This window comes from Trachypithecus francoisi, unplaced genomic scaffold (assembly GCF_009764315.1).
Source record: "Trachypithecus francoisi isolate TF-2019V2 unplaced genomic scaffold, Tfra_2.0 Lachesis_group1, whole genome shotgun sequence".
In the NCBI taxonomy this organism is placed as follows: domain Eukaryota; kingdom Metazoa; phylum Chordata; class Mammalia; order Primates; family Cercopithecidae; genus Trachypithecus; species Trachypithecus francoisi.
Genome location: NW_022681454.1, coordinates 144344321 through 144368837, shown reverse-complemented (window position 1 = coordinate 144368837; position 24517 = coordinate 144344321). Strand labels below are relative to the sequence as shown.

General features: G+C 38.3%; 1 protein-coding gene across 6 annotated transcripts; it reads right to left on the bottom strand.

Moving 5' to 3' along the window:
• Positions 1 to 1353: 1353 nt before the first annotated feature.
• TMEM184C (transmembrane protein 184C) lies at positions 1354 to 21886 on the bottom strand. Of its 6 annotated transcripts, none has more exons than XM_033215432.1 (11): positions 21715 to 21846; positions 21141 to 21445; positions 14669 to 14799; positions 14534 to 14570; positions 13308 to 13513; positions 8682 to 8756; positions 7395 to 7488; positions 5590 to 5702; positions 4081 to 4180; positions 3146 to 3317; positions 2488 to 2913 (listed from the first exon to the last, which is right to left on the bottom strand). In XM_033215432.1, exons 2-11 carry the CDS (start codon positions 21261 to 21263, stop codon positions 2648 to 2650), a joined length of 1317 nt encoding a protein of 438 aa, XP_033071323.1. In that variant the 5' UTR covers positions 21264 to 21445; positions 21715 to 21846; the 3' UTR covers positions 2488 to 2647. The 6 variants fall into 6 exon arrangements, with proteins under 6 accessions (XP_033071319.1, XP_033071323.1, XP_033071320.1 ...); XM_033215429.1 differs by having other exon boundaries at positions 21566 to 21841; XM_033215430.1 differs by having other exon boundaries at positions 21141 to 21442; positions 21566 to 21841.
• Between the last annotated feature and the right edge of the window lie 2631 nt (positions 21887 to 24517).

Here is a 24517-nt window from a genome sequence, read left to right as displayed (position 1 = left end):
GTGTGTATGCATATATATACAGTTTCTTTATTCATCTGTCAATGGACACTTGAGTTGTCTCCGTATGTTGGCTACTGTGAATAATGCTGTAATGAACATGGACTGCAGATCTATTTACAAGGTGGTGATTTCATTTGCTTTGAATATATGCCCAGAAGAGGGATTGCTGGATAGTATGGTAGTTTTATTTTTCTTTAGAAACTTCCATTCCATTTTCCGTGAGAGGTAGTACTTCAGAGTGGTTTTTATATGCATTTCCTTGATGATTAATTATGTTGAGCACCCTTTTATATACCTGTTGGCCATCTGTGTATCTTCTTCGGAGAAATGTCTATTCAGGTCTTTTGCCCATTTTTAAAATTGAGTTGTATGAATTCTTTATACATTTTGGATACTAACCCTTTTTCAGATATATAGCTTACAAATATTTTTTACTCAATCTGTAGGCTATTGTTTCATTTTGTTGACTGTTTCTTTTACTGTCAGAAGCTTTTTGGTTTGATGTAGTCAGGTTTGTTTTTGCTTTTGTCGACTGAGCTTTTGGTGTGGTATCCAAAAAATCATTGCCAAGGGTCAGTGTCCAGGAACTTTTCTCCTATGTTTTCTTCTAGTTTTATCGTTTCTGGTCTTACATTTAGGTCTTTTATCCATCTTGAGTTGATTGTTGTGTATGTCTAAGATAAGGGTCTGATTTCATTGTTTTGCATGTGGAAATGCAGTTTCCCAGCACCATTTAATGAAGATTGTTCTTTCCCTGCTGTGTCTTCTTGGTGTCTTTGTCAAAAATTAGTTGACTGTATATGTTTGGATTTATTTCTGGATTCTTTCTTCTATCCCACTGTTCTATGTATGTGTTTTTATGCGAGTACCATACTGTCTTGATTACTATAGCTTTGTAATATAATTTATAATTAGGAAATGTGATGTCTCCACCTTTTTTTCCTCAGTATTGTTTTGCCTATTCAGGGTCTTTTATGGTTACATATGAATTTTAGGATTTTTTTTCTATTTGTGTAAATAATGCCATTGCAATTTTGATAGGATTGCATTGATTCTGAATTGCTTTGGGTAGTGTGACCATTTTAACAATATTATTCTGATCCATGAGCATGGGATCTCTTTCCATTTATTTGTGTCTTTCTTTCATCAGTGTTTCATCGTTTTCAGTGTACAAGTCTTTTACTGCTTTGGTGTTAAATTTATTCCTAAGTATTTTTTTTATGCTATCATAAATGGCATCTTGATTTTTCAGTTAGATCATTCTTTATGTATAAAAATGCTAATGCTTTTTGTATGTTGATTTTGTATTCTGCAACTTTACTGAATTCACTTGAGTTCTAACAGATTTTTTTGTGTGTATCTTTGGGGTTTTTACATATAGCCCAGTTTTAGTTTTAATAGAAATGTTTATAATAGTGGACAGAATAGACTTTGTATAATTACTGTGAACCACTATATCTGTCTCTGTATATGTATATATGAATATGTGTATAAATACATAAAGCAAAGGCTTTGAGAAACAATACTCATCTTTGCTTTCTGTAACATACTATGGCACTTTCTATTTTATTTTCATTATAAAATGTCAAACATGACCCAGTGGGGTTGTGATTAAGCAATCAGAGAAACCCCATCATAGGTAATAAAGTTTTCCCAAATAGCACCTATATATCTTCTGACTGTGGTTTAATGAGTAATTAAGACCATTCAGCCAAGATTTATATTTGCTGCCACCTTTAATAGCACTGACGAAAAGTAGTACTTTTTTTTTTGACCTCTTTTTCACTGTGCCTCTAATCAAAAAATGTTTGTTAAAATATTAAGGTTTTTTAATGTTTAAAGAATGAGACATAAAAAAGTTGCAGAAAATAAATGATAAATTCTTATTTATTGAAAGACATTCAGTTGAGAAATAAGAGATATAACTGCTTGTTAGGTAAGCTTATATGGCACATGATTAAGTTCCACTAATTCGTATTTCTGCATTATGCTTTCTGATAATTCCGCAGCATTATACTCATGCAGCAGTGGTAGGAAGTACTGATTTTTTAAAAAAATGTCCATTCTCAACCAGGCGCAGTGGCTCACGCCTGTAATCCCAGCACTTTGGGAGGCCGAGGTGGGTGGATCACCAGGTCAGGAGATCGAGACCATCCTGGCTAACACGGTGAAACACTGTCTCTATAAAAAAAAAAAAAAAAAAAAAAGCCGGGCATGGTGGCGAGTGCCTGTAGTCCCAGCTACTCGGGAGAATGGCGTGAACCCGGGAGGCAGAGCTTGCAGTGAGCTGAGATTGCGCCACTGCACTCCAGCCTAAGTGACAGAGCAAGATTCCGTCTCCAAAAAAAAAAAAGTCCATCCTCTTGATAAAGCAGTGTAACATCAGGAAAATTTAGTTGGGGTCATTGTCTACCATTTGAGTATGTGATACTCTAATGTTAAGAAATCAAGTCTAAGTCTAGGAAATTTAGACCAATTATTTTTGATATACAAAACTTACATATATAAATTCAGTAGTTGTACCTGGCTTGCAGCTATTTTTGTGTTGACAGTTTCCATCATTTATGGTTTGTCCCAAGCACAAAATCCATGGGACTCCAGGTAATGATACAATATAGTAGTCGCACAGTTTGCTTTTCCATACTGTTCAGGAATCCACGGATTTATCTGAAGGTTCTTTTTTTTCTCCTATAGTATCACTAAGTATTTCATCAGATATCTTAGCTGTGGTAGGTGTAGTCTGGGGAGTCACAGTGTGTCCAAACCCTTGGTAGTGACCCATGGGTGAAGGTGGCATAGAAGAAGTAATGGAAATTGCATCTTGTGATGATGATGATAATAAGCTTGTATGTTCATTTTGATCTTGATCCTCGGGAAACAATTTTTTCCTGGGATGTCCCCTGACTGTCCGTCCTTTAATATAAAGTTTTCTGTTAGTCAAAAGTTATTTTTACCATTATAAACTTACCATTCTAAAAATAAGTTCCCCACTTTCCCCTCTCCCACTCCCCAGAGTTGATGAGCCTGCACTGTGGTACTGCTTTAAAGTCTTTTTTCATCTCCAAATAGATAATAAATTGCCCTAGCAGGAGAAATTCAATATCCTACCTAACCTATTTGGTTGAATTAAATAGCTGGTACTTACCAACATGCCTTACTTGTTCAGAAATATCATCTCTAATATCTGAGACATCCCACATGGCAAGAAAGGAATCAAAGCATGAGCCTTCTTCTGCTTCTTGGACATATGGTTTATATGAGAATGTGTAATGATGAGCAATGGCAGCGAGGAACATCTCAATACAGATAATAAAATCCTATGAGAACAATAATAAAATAACAGTCACTTTTGGATTTAAATCTAGTTTTGTAGAGTGCTGTCTTTCTCTACTTGCTTTTCAAAAGTGGTAAGATAAACAGCTGTGCTTTTTCTTCTCAGATTATATTCATTTTTCCATTTTCCAAAATAATTTTTGACCTCTTCAAAAAAAGGCAAAATGCCAAAATGTGAATCTATTTTGCACTTCCTCAAGTAGCAGCCTTGAATTCCTGCATTCAAGCCATCCTCCCACTTCAGCCTCCCACGTAGCTAGGAGTATAGACATGCACTGTCGGGCCTGGCTAAGTATTTTATTTTTTAATTTTTTGTAGAGATAAGGTCTCGCTTTGTTGCCCAGGCTGGTCTCGAATGCCTAGACTCAAGTGATGCCCCAACGTTGGCCTTACAAAGTGCTAGGATTACAGGCGTGAGTCACTGCATCTAGTCAGCCTCAAGTGTTTCTTAGCAAAGTACATTTCATTCTCAGTCACATCAAGTATATTGCATTTCACTACCCAAGGACTACAAGGAGAAATGTAGAAAGAGAATTGGACTTAGGAATAATGAAATCCAGGTTTTATTCGTGTATCTGCTACAAATTAGTAATTATGGCCAATTTCTCTAGGGTTCCCCTGTTTTCTCACCTGTAAAGTGAGGATAATAGCCCCCATACCCTGTGGGTTGTCAGATTTAGTGGAGATATGTAAAAATGCTTAACAAATAGTAAAGTTGTATTGAATTCAGAGATGGCACCTACTTACCTGGAGTCCGGTGGCCACAGCTTCTACAGTTTGCCATTCCCATGTATGCTTTTCAGAAATAACGCCAACTTTTACCAACAAAGCAATAACTACTGCTTGCCTATATGTTAGGAAAAGGTAAACGCCAAATCTATATCAAGCATAAAATGAGCAGTAGTTTTAAAAATGTGCCATTAAAAAAAAAAACCCAGTGCAACCTGTGGACCACCACCACCCTCTGCCTTTACAGCATATTGCTGAAGAAACTCTATGTTAAATATATTAATTTGCTTTACAAATTCATTTTTCTAGTAGTTTTATCCCAAGATAGGGAGTCAAGCTGAGCATTTCAAGCAATCTAGAGATAATGGCCCCAGGTAAAATTTAAACAGCAAATAATGAAGTGGACATGCTTTCATAGTTGTATACACAAGAATATTCACTTCAGTGTTTCTTATAATGGTAAAAAAGTTAGGAACAACCTAAATATCAAAAGGAGATTAGTAAAAAGTTATATCCACATAACAGAATACTAAGCAAAAGCAAAAAAAAAAAAAAAGCCCACAAAAACACCCCCCCACCAAACAAAATTATATTTCTTTTTACTGACAAAGAACTGTATCTACAATATACTGAACACATTGTCGAATTCCACAAATTTTTATAGCATGAAACTTTCTCTGGAGTTTTATGTGACACAGGTTTACCAAAATGTTTAATCATTCTTTTCTGGGTGGTGGGATTTCAGGGATTTTTCTTTTTCCTCTTTTGTATTATTTCTAACTTGTTAAATTTGGTGTATTTTTTTCTAGGACCCCTATTACCCACCTCTTTACTAAATTTTTTTCCTTTTTTTTTTTTGAGACGGAGTTTCACTCTGGCACCCTGGCTGGAGTGCAGTGGCGTGATTTTGGCTCACCACAACCTCTGCCTTCCGGGTTCAGGCGATTCTCCTGCCTTCCCTGCCAAGTAGCTGGGATTACAGGAGCCTGCTACCATGCCCAGCTGATTTTTGTATTTTTAGTAGAGACTAGCCATGCTGGCCAGGCTAGTCTGGAACTTCCAACCTCAGGTGATCCACCTGCCTCAGCCTCCCAAAGTGCTGCGATTACAGGCGTAAGCCACTGTGCCTGGCCCTCTTTACTATATTGAACTATGTATAGTTTTACCTTCTGTTTTAAAAAGATTTACTGATTATTTGCTCCTATAATTAAATATTCTACATCATGCTTTCTTCCAGACTCCACAGTATTTTACTATATGACAGGGCCATGATTTATTTTAATAATTATTGCAGTATTGACATATTTAGGTTATCTCAAACTCTTTTCTTCATATAAATGTTACAGTGACCATCTAGTTATTTCTTTTGAAAATCCTTGAAGGGCTAAAAAGATGAACTTTTTAAAAGATAAGTAGAGACATTTTAATCTATCATCCGCATTAAGACTATGTTTAAAAATCCTCCGTAATCAACGGTTTTTATTGCCTTTCAAAAAATGAGAACATTTAAAAGAAAGTAACACTTACCAAAAAGAAACAAAAACCACCAGCTTTACACAAAGAAATTTGCCAACAGGTTGGATTGGGCTCAGTTCTTCTTTTAGCACTTTATAAAATAGCAGCAGACAATACATGGCAAACTAGAAACAAGATTAACATTTAAACCTGCTCAATAAGAATAGATATGGTAATAGAAATATTAAAGTTATATACCAGAGACCTGGTACAGAGTAATGTTTCAGGCAAACTTTTCTAGGCTTTATTATTCTATTTTTAGATTAACAAGCTTTTATAGTTTACTACAGATGAATATATACTATATACAACATCCCTAAAAATGTTTTTAAGTGTTTACTTCCTGGGTTCCACAAAGGGAACAATAAACAAATGACTGACATAAATGGAAGAAATGGCTCTTGTTCAGCCAAATTAAAAAAATCCATCTGTAATGGCTTTTCAACATAAATGATCACTCATTTTATGAGGCTTTAGCTTATTACACAGTCTATCCTATGTAACTAAGGTAACTCATTAAACAAGTCCAATTTCAATAAAATTTGTGACTATGAAATCTGAATATAAAGAATTGAACAGTTTTTCCTGACGGCAGTGTGTTTGAAGTTCAGCTAGATTTATTTTTTTTAAATGAACAAGACTTATTAACCATTTTTAGAAATCTGTAACAACCTAGGGTAGTGCTGAATAACAATAAATTTTCCTGAAAGTTCACTTTTCCCTATTAAAATTATATAAAATGCTAATGTAAAGTATTTTAGAATATGAAACCAGTAAAGAAAGAAAGAATAAAGTGATTCATGGTCTCCAATCATCCTTTGTACACATAAGCCAGTTTTTAAATAACTGTCATGAACTAATTATAAAATTTTATTGCCTAATGTTTTTTCCACTTAAAATACATAACTTCTATATGTTTCATCAGGCTTATTTTTAATAACTGCCTAATATTTTGGCCAATGGAAAGACCACAGTGCATTCAACTAGTCCCTATCATTGGGTTTTGGATTGCTTTCAGCCTTTTGTTATTTACAAGTAATAGGCTTTATATACTAAGATACTTTAGGCAAACATACTTTTGAACACTTCTTTAGAATACATTCCTAGAAACAGAATTACTGGTTCCAAAGAGGATGAACATGTGGGAAAGCTTTGGCTACATGGACATTTAATTTTTATTATAAAGCTCTAATACCAAACATGCATACCACTGCATCTAAATTATTTTGCTGACAGCATTAGCCAAAGAATTTAAATAAAATGCACATTTTTTTTTAAGCTCCTAAGATCGAATAGAACATTACATCATAGGTCTTTGGAACATTACAGTTTCTAGAACATCATCCATTTTTCTAAACTTGGCATTCTCAATTTTCCTTTAACTCCAAATATATATGATAACAGACAATTTTATTCTCGCATTTTCATTCAAACCCTGTACCGTCAAATATCAATTTGATATTTTCTCTTCTGAATATGTTCAGTATATGTGTGTGTGTGTATTTTTTTTAATGTAGCACTGTGCTTTTATTTATGATATACAGCTATGCAATGAGCAACAAATAAATGAATAAACATGGTCAACATGTGAGGGTATAAGTCGCCAAATAATTTACGAAGACATTATATTTTTATATATGTATTAAGATGTATGTTAAAAGTTTTTTCCAAGTCTTCCTATAAATTAAATTTCAGATTTAATTTATAGGAAGATTAAAAAGAAGCAAGCCTTATCCTAAAGAAGAAACTTTGTCTAAAGACATTTAGTTAAAGATACGAATTTAGTACATTTTAAGAAAACTAAACATTTTACTTACCAACTGTGACATGTTGTTTATTATAACCAAATAAGTCCAAGCGTTTGAAAAGCTAAAGTTCCCTTCATCATATATACCAAGCAGCTCACAGATTCTAAAAATAGTAAAGATGAGATATCTCTATGATTAACTAAATCAAAATTGTACTTTAAAATACAGCAATAGCAGTACTTATAGAAGTCAGTTTATTTGAGATCCCACTGACAATCACTTGACTTTGGACATAGAGAATTTGGAAGTCAGTTTATTTGAGAGATCCATTGACAATCACTTGACTTTGGATCTAGAGGTGGTTCAAAACTGAAAGAAACCCATTTTTTCTAGAAATGTTATTATTATATGATTATTCCTTCAACTTGAAGGAAATCCCAAATAAGACACATAACACTTAACTAGTAAGAGTACTAAATTTAAAAAAAACAACTATGCAGTCTAACTTCAGGAAAGCTTGATTGTTAAACATAATATAATGCTGGTGTATATAACTGTAGTTGTTAATTTTTTTCCCCTCAGTTGTCTTGGAGGTAAATTTTATGAAAGACCCAGATCCCCTCAAGTAAGTACTACCATCAGTATTGTTATAGTTTTGCCCAATTTCTAAGCTGCAGGGAAATAAAGCATGCCTTCATAATTAAATGGCTAAATAATTGCTAGCTCAAAGGCAGAATAAAGAATTCTTTCACTAGTATTTCTTTCCACTTTTCCTCTGTGAGCATGCAAAATGTTACTAACAACTAAGAGATAAAACATGTAATCCATTGACATTAAAGTCTTTGATGTTCTTGAATTTTTAGGGAATAGTTTTGCCAGGTAGCTTAATGATACCCCATTTTACCTCAATTCTAAGCCTTGACAGAATGTATTAAAAGAAAATATGGCTTATTTCTTAGAGTATTTCTAATATGTTCTAAATTAACTATGTAGAAAACAAAACTGTAATTAACCTAAAGTAGCATACTTTAACTTCATGCAGTAGGGTTTCTGTAAAGCTATGTATTTGAAAAAGAAAGTATGTTTTTTTTTTTTTTTCTCTTCAAAGTGCTTTATAACAAGCTAGCTCTAGAGAGGAGGTAAATATTTAGAAGACCCCTGTGGTGATTCTTTGCCTATAAATGGTCATGTTATTTATTTTAATAGAGTGAGTTTCTATATAGTTTTTTTTTTTTTTTTACAACAGATTAGACCTGCATTATAAATAAGCACATTAACACTATGTTTTCTACTTAGTTGTTCCCACATAAGAGCACAAGGATTAAAAAAAAGTTCATATAAAATCCGAGTACTTACAAAGCAACGATGGTGGTGAAAGGTCTGACAACTGTGTACTGTAATACACCTAATTTGCACCTAAACAGCAATACTCTGCAAAAAAAAAAAACTTAGAATTTCAACGACTCATTTAAATAGCATCAGATTTTTCCCAAAGCCTCCAAACTGAAATCACTTTGATGAATTATACCATATTTATAGTTAATTATTTCACCGTAGTCATCCTTAATAGCAGTGGCAGAAGAATGTGGATGGCAGGAAACAAGTTATCTAAATACCTTTTTTTTTTTTTTTTTTTGAGATATAGGGTCTTATTCTGTTGCCCAGGCTGGAGTGTAGTGGTATGAACATGGCTCACTGCAGCCTCCACCTCCTGGACTCAAGTGATCCTCCCATCTCAGCCTCCTGAGTAGCTGGAACTACATCTGCATACCACCACACCTGGCTAATTTATTTGCTGTAGACATGGGGTCTCACTATGTTACCCAGGCTACTCCTGACCTCCTGGGCTCAAGTGATCCTCCCACCTCAGCTTCCTGAGTGGCTGGGACTGCAGGTGTGTGCCCCAACACCCAGCTATTTTTAAATTTTCTGTAGAGTTGTGGTCTCACTATGTTGCCCGGGCTAGACTCAAATTCCTGGGCTCAAGCCATCCTCACACCTGTAATCCCAGCACTATGGGAGACGAGGCAGGCGGATCACTTGAGACCAGCCTGGCCAGCATGGCAAAACTCTGTCTCTACAAAAAAAAAAAATAACAAAATTAGCTGGGCATGGTGGCACACGCCTGTAATCCCAGCTACTTGGGAGGCTGAGGCATGAGAATTGCCTGAACCTGGGGAGGTGGAGGTTGCAGTGAGCAGATATCATGCCACTGTATTCTAGCCCAGGTGACAGAGCAAGACCATCTCAAAAACAAAAAACACAGTAATCTTTGAAAATGAAATTTAGATACCAGTTCTCTGCATAACATCCTATAAATGGTTTTTCATTTGACAAAGACTCCCATTTACCAAACTTTAGACAAGCCTCTGACGCCTCTTTTCAACTGGGCTTCATCTTTGGGCCTTGTCCTTGTCGTGAGTGTCAAACAGTTTAAAAGAATCTTGCTAAATCATTCCCCAGCCCCCTTTGATATCTGATTACCTTTGACATCTGATCAAATTCCTCAGCCCCCACCCTTGATGACTAAGGCCTTGGCCTGCCTTTAGCAAGAATCCTATTCAGTCAGTTTAGTGAGAATCCTCCTAGCCCTGATGTCCCCTCTTCGCAATTCTGCAGTCACTGACCCTCAACATGCTCTAGTTATAAATGCCCATTTGTCTTTGTTGCCTTCAGAGTTCAGTACAATCTGTCTCCCCGATAACCAATCTACATTAATTTGTCATTACTATTCTCTCATGGTCTCCTGTTCTTCCTTCATTGCATTTCCTGAAATAAGTAACTATGTATTTGTGTCTTCATTTAATTCCTAACTCTCCTAACCAAACTGTAAGTTGCATGAGGTCTATGGCTGTTCTGTGCACTAGGGTATTTCTTTATACTAGCATGTACTTGGTGCACAATATATATTTGTCAAATGAACACATTAGTAGCTTATTATTTTAAAAAGCCAGGTAGCTCCCTGTCATTTCAAGGGTGTAAATAGAGACAAAATTTGTCAGGATGTCGTACAAATGGTCCTGTACTGCATAGGGGGCAATGCAGCCATTCTTATGATGTATGTCTACACTGATCACTCTACCTCCATTTACCTTGGCTTGTTAACTTCCACTTTATTCCCAATTTATTAGTGAAACTGCCTTTGCAAAATTACGACTGAGACAGTGAAAGAGATCTAACTTAACCAACTCCATCTTGTGTCTAACCTCCAAGCTATCCTTGTTCATTCCTGGGAGTAGGCTGAACTACCTTTGAGAGAAACTTAGTTTATAGTTTCTCCCAAAGCTAGAGAAACAGCCCTGCCCCAAAGCAAACCTCCTTTTTGCCTGGGGACTAGATTGCCTTTGTAGGACTAACATTAGCCACAAGATTAGAAATTATGGTTTAGCCAAAACAGCATGGTACTGGTACCAAAACAGAGATATAGACCAATGGAACAGAACAGAGCCCTCAGAAATAATACCACACATCTACAGCCATCTGATCTTTGACAAACCTGACAAAAACAAGCAATGGGGAAAGGATTCCCTATTTAATAAATGGTGCTGGGAAAATTGGCTAGCCATAAGTAGAAAGCTGAAACTGGATCCTTTTCTTACTCCTTATACAAAAATTAATTCAAGATGGATTAGAGACTTAAATGTTAGCCCTAAAACCATAAAAACCCTAGAAGAAAACCTAGGCAATACCATTCAGGACATAGGCATGGGCAAGGACTTCATGTCTAAAAACCAAAAGCAACGGCAACAAAAGCCAAAACTGATAAATGGGATCTAATTAAACTAAAGAGCTTCTGCACAGCAAAAGAAACTACCATCAGAGTGAACAGGCAGCCTACAGAATGGGAGAAAATTTTTGCAATCTACTCATCTGACAAATGGGCTAATACTCAGAACCTACAAAGAACTCAAACAAATTTACAAGAGAAAAACAACCCCATCAAAAAGTGGGCAAAGGATATGAACAGACACTTCTCAAAAGAAGACATTCATACAGCCAACAGACACATGAAAAAATGCTCGTGATCACTCGCCATCAGAGAAATGCAAATCAAAACCACAATGAGATACCATCTCACACCAGTTAGAATGGCAGTCATTAAAAAATCGGGAAACAACAGGTGCTGGAGAGGATGTGGAGAAATAGGAACACTTTCAAACTGTTGGTGGGACTGTAAACTAGTTCAACCATTGTGGAAAACAGTGTGGCAATTCCTCAAGGATCTAGAACAAGAAATACCATTTGACCCAGCCATCCCATTACTGGGGATATACCCAAAGGATTATAAATCATGCTGCTATAAAGACACATGCACACGTATGTTTATTGCGGCACTATTCACAATAGCAAAGAGTTGGAATCAACCCAGATGTCCATCAGTGACAGACTGGATTAAGAAAATGTGGCACATATACACCATGGAATACTATGCAGCCATAAAAAAGGATGAGTTTGTGTCCTTTGTAGGGACACGGATGCAGTTGGAAACCATCATTCTCAGCAAACTATGGCAAGAAGAGAAAACCAAACACCGCATGTTCTCACTCATAGGTGGGAATTGAACAATGAGATCACTTGGACACAGGAAGGGGAACCTCACACACCGGGTCCTATTGTGGGGAGGGGGTGGGATAGCATTATATACCTAATGTAAATGACGAGTTAATGGGTGCAGTACACCAACATGGCACATGTATACATATGTAACAAACCTGCACGTTGTGCACATGTACTCTAGAAAAGTATAATTTAAAAAAAAAAAAAAAAAAAAGAAAGTATGGTTTAGGAGTCATGCAGCTGGAGGCTGTTAAGATTCTGGCCCTCCCTAAACTGCTCCTAAGATCAGTGCTTGAGATATTTTGCAGACCCTGCATTTGTTGGATCAGCTGGCACCACCAGATCAATAAACTGGCTCATTTGACCTTGTGGCCCCCACTGAGGAACTGACTCGTCACAAGTGGACAGCTTCAACTCCCTACGATTTCACCTCTCACCAATCAGTACTCGTGGCTCACTGGCTTCCCCCTACCCAGCAAATTAACCTTAAAAACTCTGCTCCCCAATGCCTGGGGAGACTGATTTGAGTAACAAAAAAACTCCTGTCTCCCGCACAGCTGGCTCTGTCTGAATTACTTTTTATCTTTTGCAATTCCCCTCTTGATGAATCAGTTCTGTGTAGGTGGCTGGCAAAGTGAACCCCTTGGGTGGTTGCATTAGTGGACACGTCCTATTGATTCTTCAGTTGCATTCTCTTATTGCCTTTCTTTTCTATTCCAATCTCATCCCTCCTTTTCAATTTTATTTCACAAATAGATTATTATAAACTCCTATGTCCCCATCTCTGGAATCTTCTTCCCTCCAATTCATCCTTTATGATATTGCAAAATTAATCTTTCTAAAACACTGTTTTCAAATGTTTGCTTGCTGAAAAATACCAAATGGTTCATTTGTATAATAAATGCAATTGTAACCTCAGTTTATTTTTCAAAATGAAATGACATTAATTTCAATGTCCTACATGAACATATAATAAGGCAAGTTATATGTTCAATGTCCTACATGAACATATAATAAGCCAAACACTGTTACTTATTGCTCCTACTTCATATCATATGCCGTTCTACAATCTGGACTATCTTGTCTTTGTCTTTTAACTAGCTGTGTGTTCTTATGTAAGATCTGCAGACCTTGGTTCTCAACTGCAAAAGCATATTGATTAAATGATTACTGTTTTTATCTGCAATCCTTTAATTTTTGGATTTGGGATTAATAATGTAAAAAAGACTAACATATATGTGGTGATTACAAAACTGTGTTTTGTTAGCCTTCAAACAACTAGGAACTGCATCAGGAACTCTATCTTATACTTATTGTTCTGCTATTAATACTTAATGTACTACCTTGTAAAGAGCTGACTGCTACTTAAAAACTCTGCTTAAATGAAAAACCAAAACATAAAAGAATTAAACCAAACATACTTACTCTCCCATAGCCCATGGTGGACAGCAACATAAAGGAGGGAAATGTTTCTGCTGATCTTTGGCTTCAAGGATTAATACCAGGTTTGGATACCGGTTAGTTAGATAATTGGTAAGGAATCCCATAAAGTTGTAAATTACATAAGCTTCGTAGCATTCTCTGCAGGTATCCACATATATTGCAATGCTGGGATATTTCAAAGCTATCCACTATGAAAAAGCACAGATGTTAAAAGATAGTTGCAGCTAAGATAAAATGAATCACCACTCCATTCATGGTCACAATAAGCTAATTTTTATGCTTGAGATGTCTTGTCATATACTTACATAGGACTCTCTAAAATTTATCATTATGAGGGCTATCAATCTGTGAAATGAATTTTTAAAAGCAATAAACATCTTAGATATTGGTAAACAAAAACGTAAGTGGTTGGGGGTAAATAATGAACAAAGAGAGAAGCTAAAGTAAGTACTTAAGTTCTTAAATCTGAAGTTTTTCTTAATATGATCATAGATAATGCTACTGAAGATATTTCCTTTATATTTACTCAAATTAGAAGCAGTCATCTACAACAATTTCATGTGTATCTACTGGGGAAGGTTTTTAAATTTTTGGTTCAAATAAAAGACTTAATAAATAAAAAGAGTGGTAATATAATTTAAAATATTACATTCTTTACCAATCTGAAAGTTTAAAAGAAAGCAAACAGCTATAGATTTTTAAACATTTATAATATCACATTTTACATTTTTAATTATCATACTTTATATTCTCTATCAACATTAGAAACAAGTGAATCTTTTTACTTTTCTTATTTTTTTTTTTTTTTTTTTTTTTTTTTTTTTTTTGAGACGGAGTCTGGCTCTGTCGCCCAGGCTGGAGTGCAGTGGCCGGATCTCAGCTCACTGCAAGCTGCGCCTTCCTGCCTCAGCCTCCGAGTAGCTGGGACTACAGGCGCCCGCCACCTCGCCCAGCTAGTTTTTTGTATTTTTAGTAGAGACGGGGTTTCACCATGTTAGCCAGAACGGTTTCGATCTCCTGACCTCGTGATCCGCCCGTCTCGGCCTCCCAAAGTGCTGGGATTACAGGCTTGAGCCACCGCGCCCGGCCTACTTTTCTTATTAATCTGACTCCTTGTCAATAACATAACTTCATTAAGCATTCTATAATTATAGTTAGTATCATCAAACAAGTTCTTAGTTAATGAGATAAAAATGAAATATACTTACACTATCTAAACTGTAAATGGGTACCATCCAAAGAATCCTATTGGAAAAGGAAAACATAAATTTAAAACGTTTTATGTCATATTTATAAAGTAAGCCAACACAACACTGGTGGAATCAAAATATATTAAGACGTACCTTATTATTGGTTTTTGCAGTTCAGGTTGTGTATAATGCACTAAGTGTTGCAATATCACCCACAGTGATATAGGTATAGTCAACAGCAAAAAGATTCCAGCAATAAACCAAGCCTTGGTGTGTATTCCAACCTTAAGAAACAAAATAACATGTTAGTATAAATTCTTATATTAAAACGAAAGAGCTTGGCCGGGCTCAGTGCCTTATGCCTATAATCCTAGCACTTGGGGAGGCCAAGGTGGAGGTATCGCTTGAGGCCAGGAGTTTGAAACCAGTTTGGGCCTACAAAGTGACACCCTGTCTCTACAAAAAAAAAAAAAAAAAAAAAAATTAAAAAAATTAAAAATGTAAAATTTTGGGGGAGGCGGACTTTAGTATGAATCCTTTTTTTTTTAAGGGAAAAAGGTGGGCATTTATTTTTGATGCTTGAAGGGTTGAGCAGTGTACAATTAAGATAGAACTGAGGTCTGCAACTTTAAGTATCACTGTTTCTTTTCTTTTTCGAGACGGTTTTGCTCTGTTGCCCAGGCTGGAGTACAGTGGCGTGATCTTGGCTCACTGCAACCTCTGCCTCTGGGGTTCAAGTGATTCTCCTGCCTCAGCCTCCCGAATAGCTGGGATTACACACCCAGCTAATTTTTTTGTATTTTTAGTAGAGACGGTGTTTCGCCCTGTTGACCAGCCTGGTCTGGAACTCCTGACTACAAGTGATCCATCTGCCTCAGCTTCCTGAAGTGCTGGGATTACAGGCATGAGCCATCATGCCCGGCCCAGTTTCACTGTTTGAATAAGACTTTTTCTTCCTCTACCCAGGGCCAATGATAAAAGAGGTAGAAAACAAAAGTATGGAGAACAAATGCATTTTTACAACAATAAATTTCTACATTAAAATGTATAGAAAGCTTAAAAAGGGCTGAGTGAGGTGGCTCATGATTGCTTGAGCCCAGGGGTTCTAGACCAGCCTGAGCAACATGGCAAGATGCCATCTCTACAAAAAATAAATTAGCGAGGCGTGGAAGCATGTGCCTGTAGTCCTACCTACTAGGAAGGCTGAGGTGGGAGATCTGCTTGGGCCCAGGAGGTCAAGGCAAAAGTGAGCCATGATTGTGCCACTGTACTCCACCCTGGGCAACAGAGACCCTATCTCAAAAACAAAAACAAACCAAAAGCCAATACAAAGTCTTACTAATTGTGGGGGCGTTAATCAAAGCAGTAAATGAAAAGCAAATATATGGAGGTGAAGACTCTAAAAGGAATGTGAGCACTCATATTACAGGGCTTTTTGCTTTTATCCATTTCATTTAAAACTGAATACAGTAGTCCCCACTTATATGTGGGGGATAGGTTCCCAGACCCCTAGTGAATGCTTAAAACTGTAGATAGTCCCAAATCCCATATGCATATACTATGTTTTTTCCTATACATATATACTTATGATAAAGTTTAATTCATAAATTGGACACACAGTAAGTGGTTAACAATAATAGAACAATTATATTTTGTAATAAGTTATTTAAAACTTATAAATTACTTATTTCTGAAATTTTCCATTTACTATTTTCAGACCATTGTGGACAACAGGTTACTAAAACCAAAGAAAGTGAAATTTCAGTGACAATCTAATAAAATAATAATAGGATAAGCATATTCCAGATCTTCTTTATTATAAAGTGATCATTAAGAATGGTACTGCGGTCAGGGGCAGTGGCTCATGCCTGTAATCCCAACACGTTGTGAGGCTGAGGCGGGCAGATGGTTGGGCCCAGGAGTGTGAGACCAGCGTGGGCAACATGGCAAAGCTCCATCTCTACAAAAAATACAAAAAATTAGCTGGGTGCCAGAGGATCACCTGAACCCAGAAGGTGAAAGCTGCAGTGAGCCATGATCATGCCACTGCACTCCAGCCTGGGTGACAGAGTGAGACCCTGGCTCAAAAAAAAAAAAAAGAAAAAAAAGTAGTGCCAAGTAATTGCTGTTTCTGATTGCTTTAGTTCCAAAAACTACAACTTGGTGGTACACTTAAGAGAAAAATGATGTGCTTGTGACTAATGAAGGTCAAGTGTCCTCAGTGAAAGTATAAACTTTATAGAAAGTTGTTTTTTAAACAATCATAAAACAAGTGACTAGAGACTTGGTCATTACAGGCCAAATTTTAAAATCCTGTAGTATCATTTTTACATTGCAAGTGGTAATTTAGTTTAAGAAAAACATCATCTCTCCACATTAATGTCATTAATTATTGGTTTTACAGTTGTTTTGATTTTTGAGCTATATAAAAGTTATATGCATAAGAAATTTAACCTATTTTATGTGTGTATATATTTAAGTAACATTATAATAGAATAACTCAACACTAGGTATCTGCAGAAATTATCAATATAATTCTTTAATTTTATGTTTACCTCTAAATAATTTATTCAAATTTGAGACACACTGATATAGATATCAGTAATATTAATCTTATCAGCCATGAGTTGAGTTTTTTGGCTCATGAAATGAGGAGGAGATAAACAGATTTTTTTCTATGGTAACTTGAGGAAAGAAGAAAGGAAAGAAAAAACCCTTAAAGACAAGCATCCAAGAATAAGTTAACTCTCCCTCAGCAAAATGCTTCAAAACAGAGAGTGGAGATGAATAGGAGAGATTGCTTTCTGGGCCTAGTCTTCCTGAGGGGAGAGAGTAGAACTGACCCAAGGGCATGAGGTAAATGTGCTGAGGTTGAAAAAGAAAAAAAAAAAAGTGTGCTGAGGTAAAAAGACTAGAGCAGCATGCCATCACATGCACATTCACTTCAGGTATACATGGTCAGCCAAGAGAGTGGGAAAAACAGCTTAAACAGGGCAGATGGTCATCCTACCATTCTAATAAATGAGTATATGCTCCACCATGGGCATGGGATGAGCTTCCAGAACTGTGAGAAAATAAATTTCTGTAGTTTAAGCCACTCAGGCTATGGTATTTTCTTACGGCAGTCTGGGCAGACCAAGATAAGCTGCCACATTTATATCTGCAGTTCAAATCTTTCTGAACATTAGATTTGCATATCCAACAGCATATCTAACATGCCTATTGAATGTCTCTTATTAAACTAAATGTCCGTAACAGAACTCAATTTCTCTCAAACCTGTTCCTAACCCTCAATTTTCTATCTCAGTAACTAGTATCACTTACACAGCTGTTCAAATAAAAAACTTCAGAATTATCTTTGATTTCTTCCTTTCTCTCATTGCTTCTCCTCTGGAATCCAATCTCCCGCCAAGTCTTGTTTGCTCACTTCTAAGGATACTTACAATTCAGTTTTCCATTTCCATTCCTGCTATCCTTACCGGGGCCAGAAACCATCGTAGCCCAGGCACCTGCCACCTCTCACTACTGTAAAGAGCTTTCTAACTTCCCTTCACTTCTGCTTTATTTTCCATAGCTGGTAGAGTGGTCTTTTGAAGTTATGCAATTAGACTGCCCTGCATGGTAACTTCTCAGATCTCTTCTGGTTTTCTCCACAGCATTTTGTACAATTTTATTGATTTCTTTTTTGGTTCCTTTTGTCTCCACCACTAAGTTCTATGGAGGTAAGTGTTCTCTCATATAGTATACAAAGCCTGATTCATCATTGGGACTCACTCATTTGGGCAGAAAGAAGGGGAAAAAAAACGAAGTAAAATATGTATTGTGGTAGATGGTGGTAAGTCCTATGGAAAAGAAAAAATAAAGCAGAGAAAGGAATATGAAAAGTTGGGGAGGGGAAGTTGACAATGTTAAATAGTCAGGTGACATCCGAGTAACGACCTGAAGAACATAAAGGAATGAGAAGAATATCTAGGGAAAGGACATTCTGAGAAGGGGAAACTTCGTGCAAAGCTTCAAGGAGGGAGCATGCCTGGGATTTTTTTTTTTTTTTTTTTGAGATGGAGTCTCGCTCTGCCACCCAGGCTGGAGTGCAGTGGCACAATCTCGGCTCACTGCAAGCTCTGCCTCCCGGGTTCACGCCATTCTCCTGCCTCAGCCTCCCGAGTAGCTGGGACTACAGGCGCCTGCCACCACACCCGGCTAATTTTTTTTTTTTTTAAATAGAGACGGGGTTTCATCATGTTAGCCAGGATGATCTCGATCTCCTGACCTTGTGATCTGCCCGCCTCGGTCTCCCAAAGTGCTGGGATTACAGACGTGAGCCACCCTGCCCGGCCAATGCCTGGGATTTTTGAACAAAGTCGAGCAGTGGAAGCCTAGGACTTGAGGAGAAAAAGTCAGAGGGGGATCGGGTGGGAGTAGTGTCAGATCATGTTGGACCCTGATGGCCACCGTGAGGAATATTGGCCTTTAGTACTAGAAGTGATTTAAGAGGACACACATAATGTACCATGTTTTAACTGGTTACTCCGGCTGGTGTGTTGAGAAGAGACCAAGCAAGACATGTTGAGAACTTGGCTTAGGATGTTAGCAGTACAGATTGCAGATTCCAATTTTTCTTAAAAAGCTAGTGGAACCTGGCCAGGAGAGGTGGCTCAGGCCTGTAATTCCAGCACTTCAGGGGGCCGAGGCGGGCGGATCACAAGGTCAGGAGATGGAGACCATCCTGGCTAACACGGTGAAACCTCGTTTCTACTAAAAAGACAAAAAATTAGCCGGGCGAGGTGACGGCGCCTGTAGTCCCAGCTACTCAGGACGCTGAAGCAGGAGAATGGCGTGAACCCGGGAGGCGGAGCTTGCAGTGAGCTGAGATCTCACCACTGCATTCCAGACTGGGCAACAGAGCGAGACTCCGTCTCAAAAAAAACAAAAACAAAAACATAAAAAACCTAGTGACACCTAAAAACCACAGTTGAAACTAACAACTAAGAGAAGTCTTAAACTGGACTGATATTATGCATATTATTAACCTTTAAAGTAGTTCCTATACCATGCTCCAAGGAAATATTTCAAAGTAAGAAAAACCCAATGTATTAAGATGCTTATACCTAAGTTTTTGTAGGCAAATTGTGGAAATAACCTAAATATCTAACAAATGGGAAATATTTAATGTAGCAGAATATTACATGGCCATTAAAAATAACTATATGGGCCAGGCACAGTGGCTCATGCTTATAATCCCAGCACTTTGGGAAGCCAAGGCGGGTGGATCACAAGGTCAGGAGTCGAGACTGGCCTGGCCAACACGGTGAAACCCCGTCTGTACTAAAAATACAAAAATTAGTTGGGTGTGGTGGTGGACACCTGTAATCCCAGCTACTTGGGAGGCTGAGGCAGGAGAATTGCTTGAACCCAGGAGGCGGAGGTTGTAGTGAGCAGAGATCGTGCCACTGCACTCCAGCCAGAGCAACAGAGCTAGACTCTGTCTCAAGGAAAATAAAAATAAACAACAACAACAAAAAATAACTATATGGGACCGGGTGCGGTGGCTCACACCTGTAATCCCAGCACTCTGGGAGGCCGAGGAAGACGGATCACCTGAGGTCGGGAGTTTGAGACAAGCCCGACCAACATGGAGAAGCCCTGTTGCTACTAAAAATACAAAAGTAGCCGGGTGTGATAGCACATGACTGTAATCCTCGCTGCTAGGAAGGCTGAGGCAGAAGAATCGCTTGAACCCGGGAGGCAGAGGTTGCGGTGAGCCGAGATCTCACCACTGCACTCCAGCCTGGGCAACAGGAGCAAAACTCCGTCTCAAAAACAAACAAACAAACAAACAACTATATGGACTATGCTAGTATGGGAAAGTCATCAGAAAATAATTTAGTCTAAATAGAGAACACAAATGTATATTAAATACAGTTTATGTAAAAATCATTTCCACAATAAAGAAGGACCTAAAATAGTCATGGTCTTGTTATAGTTCTTGTAATAGGTGTTCCTTGTAAAAGTACTTGGTGTGTTTTATTACCCCCGAATTTAAAGTTCATTATATAATATATATATCTGAGTTATTTACCTTGGGGTTTTCCAGCTTGTAGTACATTACTGATGTCACAATAAGCATATGACATCAAAAAATATATATAAGGTGGTTTTTGCAAAACCTTTGTTGGGTAAGGGCTAATTTCCACAGTAAAAACAAACACCAAAGTTAAAACAACTAGAATCCTTTGATTCAGGAAGCTAGTAAAAAACTAATAAAATTCAATACATGGTTTTCAAGGTAGTTTATTTGACCCAGTTAGTCCAATATCTGAACAGATCAGATTTTATGAATAAAATTACTTTATTTTCAGGGAACTGATGAATACTTGCAAAACATTGCCCTTCTAAGCAGCTATATTAATATATTCTATTTTCTCGACCCGGTCTCACCTCCACCTGTAGCATGACTTGAAGAACCGTGAACAAGAAATTAGAGAGTTTTATATCCTAAGGGTGGCGTCGTTTACATTAGATGGTTTTCAGGATTGTCAGAGCAGAAATGGGGGAAGGGTGTCTCCTTCCCAACCACAGATGGGTAGAAGAAAGTGTAGAGGCTGATGGTGCAGAACCCTCTTACCTCCAGTTTCTGTAATTCCCACACGCATAGGGGAACCGCAACCACTATGGACACCAGGTAGATGACCACTGCTAAAGGTCGAATCCACTGTCTCCAGTTCCTCCAGGTACAAGTGCAAGGCATGTTTTCGCACAATCAGATCCGGTTAGCAAGGGAAAAGAGCTCGAAAAGACTGTAATGGGGAGCCCTGTTCTCTGGCTTTTTGTCAACTCGCATACTACGGAGAAAAAGCTGTCGGGTGACTTTACGAACAGCTCAAGCCGCCTCCTGGACCGGCGCTGTGTCTTCTGCTGCTGCTGCTGCTCCTGCAAATGTAGCCGCTCAGGGTGCTATTGGGGAGCAGTGCAGGCAACATTCTTTCTTCCCCACCCCGCATCTACCCGGTTCTACTGCGGTGGAATCCCAGGCAGAGCCGCTGCCCTCACCTGGGGATTGCCCTGAGCTCTGCCTGCACCATGGCTTCCAGGAGAGCAGCACCGACCAGGAACCGGCCTCTAGGGACCCTGCACACTCCGGTTCTGTCTCGCAGCTGCCTGCCCACTCGCTCTTTTCTTTGGGGAATCGAGCTTCCTACCTCCCGCACTGGCAGGCGTCTCTTCAACCGATTCCACTAGTAGGTAAGGCCCCAGGAGCTCACTCACTCGCACGGGACATCCCCTACGGCGGAACCCAAGGCCAAACCAGGACTTTCAGCTCTTTTCCGCTTCCGCCCCTGAGGTCTAAGGCAGGTGATTCGCCGTCAGCGCCAAACTGGACCCGCCCCATCCGGCTCACTTTGCGCTCTCTGATTGGTCAGCTGCGAGGGCGGGGCTGCAGGATTGCGTACTGGGGTTAGAAAGAAGAGCAGGTGCATGGAAGTGGGTGGAGTGGCCGCAGGTGGTCCAGTGGGCTATTACAAGGATTCTGGAAGCTGCAGGAATTGTTTGAGGATACTTGAGGCACACCTACTACATTCTTCTGCTGGAGTTATGCCAGTTTAAAGAAAACTTGGGTAAGGGACGGTTACTTCAGAGTTGGACTGAAAGAGAGAAGGCCCATCTCTACACAAAACATCCCCTATTCAATCTGGAGTAGATACAGAAGTTGGCTGGAGTAACAAGACAGGGAAGAATGGGAAACCTCCACCTAGTTTTCTGTCAGTTGCTGGAATCTAGGGGCTAGGCCGCTTGGTTATTTCTGGATCCTACAGAAATATCATTCTAAAGGTAGCTTAATTTTAGAATTAACCGCAAATACGGAATGTGCTTTCCACATTTGGAACTCGTGTTAAACATTTGCACTCATTTAAGTTTTAAAAAGTTGACATTCTAGCTGACAAAGGAGTTTTATATGCTTAAAGCCTTTAAACCAATAAAGCAAACAAATATCTACTTCTCAATTACATATACAAATGCGTTTTATATTATAATTGTAATTTTCAGGGGGACTGGCACTGTACTAAGTTCATTACCTACATTATGTAAGTTGTTCTGCACAAACATTTTGAGAGGTAGGCATTTTTCCGCTTTACAGATGAAAAAGTCAAGTGGCTAATTTGCCCAGGCTCACTGAGCTAGTTAAGTGGTAGTGTGGAGATACTAACCTTGGTCCTTCTGATTCCAAAGAGCATTATATTTAAGCATTTGACCTGCTAGTGACTGCCACCTGGGGAATTTCCGCCTAATGACCATATGGATAAGGAGACTTGCAACATTGAGTACACCTAGCCCACCATTCTTACAGAGACACTGAAGGAATATTATGAGCCCCTTTCCTGGTATCATCTGTTTGGAGCTTGACCTCCGCTGCCTACTTCCCAGTCATTAACATCTGTATTTTACAACCTGACCCAAACTGCTCTCTACCGGAAAAATAGGCCTTTTGTTTGTTCTTCCTAAGCTTACTTGAATAATTGAAATTAAGGCCGGGCGCGGTGACTCACGCCTGTAATTCCAACACTTTGGGAGGGCGAGGTGGGCGGATCATGAGGTCAGGAGATTGAGACCATCCTGGCTAACAGGGTGAAACTCCGTCTCTACTAGAAATACAAAAAATTAGCTGAGTGTGGTGGCGGGCGCCTGTAGTCCCAGCTACTCAGGAGGCTGAGGCAGGAGAAAGACGTGAACCCGGGAGGCAGAGCTTGCAGTGAGCCGAGATCACACCACTACACTCCAGCCTGGGTGACAGAGCGAGACTCTGTCTCAAAAAAATAAAAAATAAAATTGAAATTAAAAAACATTTCCTGATCATTAAATTAATGCTTGCTCTATTGTTAAAGTTCATAAAAGAGAAGAATAATGAAGAGAAAGTTAACCTTACTCTACAGCCAAGTATAACTACTCTTTATTTTTTGGTACGCAGTAGAGGCTATCTTGGATATGCTGTATGCATAGATTGTGCTTTCAGCTACAATGTTTTTTCTGCCTATAATTTTCCCCATTCTTTCTCATGGGCAATCTTTTTTTTTTTACCTAACTTGTGAGACCTTCATTTATTTTTGTTTCCCAATGTATTCTTACAGCATTCATATGGTGTTATACTCATTTACTTATTTGCCTTGTTTAGATTTTGAATTCCTAAAGCAAAAATCTAAAACCATTAGAAAAAAACAAAAGAGAGAAGAGATGAGACAGATGCACAAATGATTTCACATACCAGTTTGCGAACTGGAATTCTTCTATGGTGAAATTTCTTCAGATCAGCAGAGAAATTAAAACCAAAATTACATATTAAGTGTGCCAAATATGAAAATCTGAAATTCAGAATGCTCCAAAATCCGAAAACTTTTGAGTGCTTATATGATGCTCAAAGGAAATGCTTCTTGAAGAACTTCAGATTTTGGATTTTCAGATTTGAGATGCTCAACTGGTATGTATAATGCAAATATTCTCCAATCTGAAAAAATCTGAAATCCAAAACACTGCTGGTCCAAAGCATTTCAGATAAGATATATGAATTTTTCATTTAATTAAATTTATTCACTCTTTTTTTTTTTTTTGAGACGGAATCTCGCTCTGTCGCCCAGGCTGGAGTGCAGTGTCCGGATCTCAGCTCACTGCAAGCTCCGCCTCCCGGGTTTACGCCATTCTCCTGCCTCAGCTCCGCGAGTAGCTGGGACTACAGGCGCCCGCCACCTCACCCGGCTAGTTTTTTGTATTTTTTTAGTAGAGACGGGGTTTCACCGTGTTCGCCAGGATGGTCTCGATCTCCTGACCTCGTGATCCGCCCGTCTCGGCCTCCCAAACTGCTGGGATTACAGGCTTGAGCCACCGTGCCTGGCCTAAATTTATTCACTCTTAAGGACCATGCTTTATTTTGAAATTATCTATCCTATTTTTTAATGTGATAATAGATAGTAGTTGTTCTTCAAATGTTTTTACTTTGGAGAATAAAAAGTT

Coding starts and splice junctions, on each gene's coding strand:
- TMEM184C (XM_033215428.1), bottom strand. CDS start 21,263: ATGCCTTGCACTTGTACCTGGAGGAACTGGAGACAGTGGATTCGACCT. Junction 8,757..13,307: donor CCACCATGGGCTATGGGAGA/GTAAGTATGTTT, acceptor TTTTTTTTGCAG/AGTATTGCTGTTTAGGTGCA. Junction 2,914..3,145: donor TGAACAAGTAAGGCATGTTG/GTAAGTACCAGC, acceptor TTTATATTAAAG/GACGGACAGTCAGGGGACAT.